At 41.7% G+C, this 5,460-nt stretch overlaps 1 protein-coding gene across 3 annotated transcripts in view; it reads right to left on the bottom strand.

Moving 5' to 3' along the window:
* Positions 1-645: 645 nt before the first annotated feature.
* The window catches only part of AK8 (adenylate kinase 8), a 97,420-nt gene continuing 92,605 nt past the window's right edge, over positions 646-5,460 (bottom strand). For all 3 annotated transcript variants that reach the window (XM_067541899.1, XM_067541900.1, XM_067541902.1), the window contains 2 exons: positions 4,175-4,255; positions 646-1,405 (listed from right to left, as the gene is read on the bottom strand). In XM_067541899.1, the coding sequence (XP_067398000.1) occupies positions 1,171-1,405; positions 4,175-4,255 (316 nt within the window). In that variant the 3' untranslated portion in view covers positions 646-1,170. The remainder of the gene's footprint in view (positions 1,406-4,174; positions 4,256-5,460) is intronic.

The raw sequence follows: 5,460 nt of genomic DNA, 5'->3' as shown, positions 1-5,460 counted from the left end.
TTGCTCTAGAAAGAGTGAGTGTGAATCATTATCAGCTACTTCCTGATAAATGGCTGCTATTAGGCTCTGGCAGTTCAGCTGTGGCTAATTTAAAGCAGTCACAGGTGCTGCACTCAGGCAGCAAGGAATAAGGCAGGGATAAGTGTCTGCTGTACAGAAGCCTGGATTTTCACTCCACGAGGAAGGAGGGTTCTAGTACATCTCCCAAGCTGGAGATATGTTTAGTTTAATTCTGAAACAGAGAAATCTGTGACCCGTTTGGTGTGTGATATTAGATGCTTTTATTTTACCTCCACTTGCTCTGTGTCCCTTGGCAAGCCTGTCCCAGTCACACTATTAGGACCTATAATACTGTACTACAGTGGTAGAGGCTACAGTGCAGACAACATGCAGGTGTTTTTATTGCTGTGTTGTCTGAACTTACTTACAGAGCAAGCTTAAGTGAGATGGGGGTAACAATGCTTGCATCCTGTCTACGTTTCAGCATTAGCTGTTGCTACCACTGATCCTAATTTTCAAAGCTCACTGCCCTGTTTTCTAAGTTCTAGAAAAGCATGATGATAAACTCCATCATCCTATCTGTACTCTTTACAGTGAACTAGCTGCAGTTTTTGTTTGTAGGCAGTGAGCATGACTCCAGACAAGTGCACTTGAAATAGAGTTTAATATACCAAACATGCATGCTATGTGTGTTTTATATACATGAGACAAAGCTGCTGCTAACATACTTCCTGAAAATGTTTTCACACTTTTCACTGAATCACCAAACCGGAAAAGGACAGACAAGTTAAACATAATTTCTAAAAAATTAACTTCTTTCCTGTCTCATCAGCTGGGATTATTGAAACAAAGACCTCAAACTATTTAAACTTTTCACCGTTTATGTTGTTTGTTTACTGTCTGCACTTCACTCACTTCAGACAAGGCCAGTCCTTTTGAGTTCGAGGTCCCTGGCACTAGCCTAGTGCTGCAATGTTTGGGTTGCAAACACTGCAGGGGAAAGTTTAAATCCAAACAAACTTTTCATTTTACAAGGTTTCAGGAAATCATCCCTATTCATTGATAAATTTTTTTGCAAAAGCTCCTATCAAATTTGAATTTTTAAGTCACCAACTATTTGATGTTGCCTGCTAGTGTTTTGGACTAGCTTGAACTGCTGTTTTTTCTGTGTCAGGACTTATATGGAAGGGGCCTAACAATGCAGCTTTCTATATACTCAAAGATAACATAAGGGTCTTGGTCAGCATTGATGTACAAGGCATCTTCATAAAACTCCTCCAAGTCGCTGGCATGCCTGTAATAGGTCTCCAGGCAAATCCTGATATTTTCTTCGGTGTCTTTAGGGTTCTGCTTGAGACGGGCTTGGACCTCTGGTAATGGAGCTGGTTTGTACATGGCATGATATCTAGAGATAAGACACAAACCCCACTTCAGTTCAAAATGAAAATCCAGGAATTGACAGATGTTGCCAAATATGTACTTTGTTTTTGCTTGTTCGAGTTTTTTACAGCTGTCCCCTTCTGCAACTAACTTGGCAGCTCTGGCTGTGTCAGAAAGATGTTGGGAAAGCTCAGGACAAGTCGGTACTTCCTATTTACTTGGTATCATTACTGTCATGGATCCTAGATACTTGATAGATAAGAGTTTTTCTTGAGTGATCAAATCCTAAATACTGATTTAGCACCATCCGTGCCTTAGTGACTGAACATGAATCTATGCTACCGCAGCCAATGCTCCCCGTTGAGGGCTCTATTAGCAGGAATTTGAATTTTTATGAAGACTTTAAGGGCTTAGCAAGATTGGCCTGTTGCAGAGCCTAATCCAGATTCAGTTTGTGCTAGTTCTAGATTGTAATTCTGGGATTCTGCTCCACCCTCCCTGCTTCACTTGTGCAAACCCTCCAGACCCACCTGTCCCAAAGGCCCTAGAGGAAAGTTAGCTGGCAATGGTGAGTTCAAGTGGATTTAGCTGAGCAACGCCCAGGAAGTCCATAGATGTGCACATAAGGGACAAGGGCTTTCCATGGCTGGCTGACAGCAAATCTACAACTGATCAGCCAAAAAGATTCTTAAAGTAACAAGCAATGTAAAGTAATGTCATGCTGTTTTTCAGTTGGCCAGAGCAATGGCTCTGTAGTGCATCTTCCAAGAGAAAAACCCTCTCATGGACCCGTCTGACTTCCTGATGTCTTAGTATTCTGCTGCTTGGTTCTCAAAGGGGTTCAAGTTTATGGAGTGCTGGAAGGAGCTCTGCAGAATGCTGCTGGCCCAAAGCCCATGGCCACTGAGCTAAAGACGACACAAGCCACCCTTCCCCCGATCCTGTCCCTCATGGAAGATACCACATAGAATATATTAAGTCCTGTTACTTTTTCTAGGATCATCATCAGTCTGCGTCTGGGGCATATGTTTGTATGGGAAGGGGAATGGAAGATGGCTAACCCATTTCTGAGCTGGATTGCAGTTATTTCTTACAATGCCTTCCAAACCCACAGGGTTTTGGCTTTCTGGAATTCATAGCAAAAGCTCACTCACCTACACTACTGGTTTTAGCAAGTTAGAGGCACATGTTTATAGCCTGAGCCCCCTAGTAGTGCTGTAGTAAAGTTTGGGTTGCTTGTGTAGTTGGGACCAAAATGAGCTTTACCCATGGTGCCAAATTTATGGTACAGCCTTGCAAAGATCACTAAAAACTGCTTTGTAAACAGACCCTTAGAACTGATGCCACGGTCAAGCTATTTCAGGTGAATTATTTCTTTTCCTCAAATGAAGAAACAACTTCATCCCTCTCATTGTATCACACTGAGACCAAGTCTGATGTGCAGATAAGATAGATAAGATGGTTGGATAAATACAAAACCAAGAAGAAAAGCAGAGTCCAGTTGAGATAGTGCCTTGGATACAGTGTGTTCATCCTACATAGCATGAGTTAGAGTCCAGCGGAGAGGCTAGCCTATTCCCTTCACTGCACTGGGTCCAGTGCTGCAGTAGCATAATGCCTGGGATAACATGGAGCATCTAAAAATATATTTCCATTAATTCACAATGAATTTGGAAAGACTAAAACCAGGACTCCAAGACGGAAAGCGTGTTAACTGGAGCATATACTGTACTGACTAATCCTAATGATAAGAGATGCAAAGATATGGGAATGATTTGCTTCATAGCATTAACTTCTTCTGAACAACTGTGTCACTTTATTATTAGAACAAAAGACGGGAGAATAGTTACAGCAAATTACATGTTGCACCTAGAGTGAAATGTCTGAATAATAGTGTACCACTTTAACATAAATATAGTATTTACGCCTTTAACTGATTAGGACTAGGATTCAAAAGATTCTTAGCATTTGTCATTGATTCAGTGTTGTGGAGGCAGTAAGACATGCCTTTCCAGTAGATTTGGATTGTAAAATATTGTTTCACTCTTTCCACGTATGGGGTTTTGATATTGCTCACAAATTAATTTGCTAATTCCAAAAATAAAGCACAACTGTAAGGTGCAATTCTAGCACCACTTCCGGAAGGAATTTAAGAAGAGATTTCCTTAGGACTTTACTCCTAGAATAAAGAATGGTTAGAGCTTGAAGATCACTGACCCCACTCAGCTGGAGTGACTGCCATGAGGAGGAGCTGTCACGTATGAAACCTGAGCTCATGTCCAGCGGCTCAGACAAAAGCTTGACCTATTGAGGGAGAAATGCCTTAATATTTCCCCACACCAGGAGCCATCAGTGTGGCTGGGGAAATCAAATGCAGCCAGATCTCCAGGAACCTCTGGTGGAAGCCTTCAATTATTGCAGGCTGGTTTACAGCACTAGAATCCCTGAGCATTATTTTGCCAGCCATTTTAGTTTTCATTGAACATGTAAAAGTTAGATCAACTGCTGCTATGGATTTTGATATCAGGGATTTAAAACTGCACTGAGCTGCGGTTTGGAACTTCCTGAATGGAGTGTTGGTTTTTGAGGGGCTATGAATGAACTTTTCCTTTTCATGGATCCTTAAGCAAGAGCACAGTCTATTTGATTTTCTTTAAGTTTTCTGTGCAGCCTATCAAAAGCTTTCATCTTGCTGCCAGCCTTACAAAGTTACAGAAGCTGGTCCAATAAAAGATAATACCTCACCCGCCTTGTCAGCCTTACCAATTGTTAAACACAAGACATTAGTGCTAACCTTTCTCCTGTGACTGGATCAATCATCCGCTGAGCCAGACGTTCCAGGACAGATTCATATGGAAGATTCAGGAAAAATACCCTAATTGTAGAAAAACAGTTAAGGAACAGCATGAACATCCTCAGAATAGTAACTATGGCCTTCACAGTACGAATTAATATTTACACTAGAGGAATTCACATACGACAAGGAAATTATTCTGAACAACCAAGATGTTAATGTCAAGGAGCACCATGCACATATGGGAGTGCCTTTCTTCAGTTTGCCCATTGCATCTTGGTCTCACTTGTATTTTTTAGATTATAAACTCATTGGGGCAGGGACTGTTTGATACATATCTTGTACAAAACCAAGCATGTTGCCAGTGTATAACAAATAATACAGTGCAGACACTCATTCTTGATTTCCACAGGCTGAGCCTATATCATTTGGGGGGTTTCACATTTTATTTGCCATCCAACAGTCGGTACTACCTCTGGATTTTCTCAGAATCCACCCAGTAAACCTAATTCACAGTCCACGTCAGATTAATATTCTGCCACAGTCAGATGGAAGATCATTAGAATGGTTAGCCTTTCAGTGGAGTGTCAAGGACAGAGAAATGGCTTGGCTTGTAACAGTGTCTCCAATTGCAGAATGGAGATTGCTCCCTTATTCTACTATTCTTCTTCTTCCGTAAAAAATCCCAGCAACATTGTAGGACTGTTTTGGGCTTGATTTTCAGATGGTGAGTCCCTGCAGCTCCCATTAACTATAACTGGAGATGGAGTTGCTCAGCACTTGTAAAAATCAGAACCTAGATCCAATCCACAAAGCTACTTAGGCACCCAACTCCCATTTTTAGGCACCAGTGTGATCCACAAAACCCGTTTGGCAGCCACCTAACCCAGCAGGCACCTAAACTCATTTGGCACCTAAATTTTCTCTGTTAAAGTTCCCTAGGCATCTACGTTTCTGCCTCTGGGCATGTGTGCTGCTGCCTGGGCATCCTGACATCCATCTTCTGCCTAAGCCCCAGTGTGATCCATATACCAGGGGAAGATAGCCAGAGGAGCAACTATCTCACCCATGGGGCCCAATCTGGTAGGCATGCTCCTACCAACCACTCCGAGCTACACTGTAGTATCAGCTGAAAGAAACAAATGCAGTTGCCCCAGCCCTGCAATTATCTTCCTAAGTCAGCTAAACTCAGTATAATGTTTTATAAATTTTATATTCAAGTTCATAAACACTTAAGCAGAAAATTTTCACACCTACATTTATGAAGAGTAGATATAAATCACTAG

The sequence above is a fragment of the Emydura macquarii genome, unplaced genomic scaffold (assembly GCF_026122565.2).
Source record: "Emydura macquarii macquarii isolate MOO-44397 ecotype Brisbane River unplaced genomic scaffold, CSIRO-AGI_Emac_v2 contig_691, whole genome shotgun sequence".
In the NCBI taxonomy this organism is placed as follows: domain Eukaryota; kingdom Metazoa; phylum Chordata; order Testudines; family Chelidae; genus Emydura; species Emydura macquarii.
This window is presented reverse-complemented; position numbering and strand designations above follow the sequence as displayed.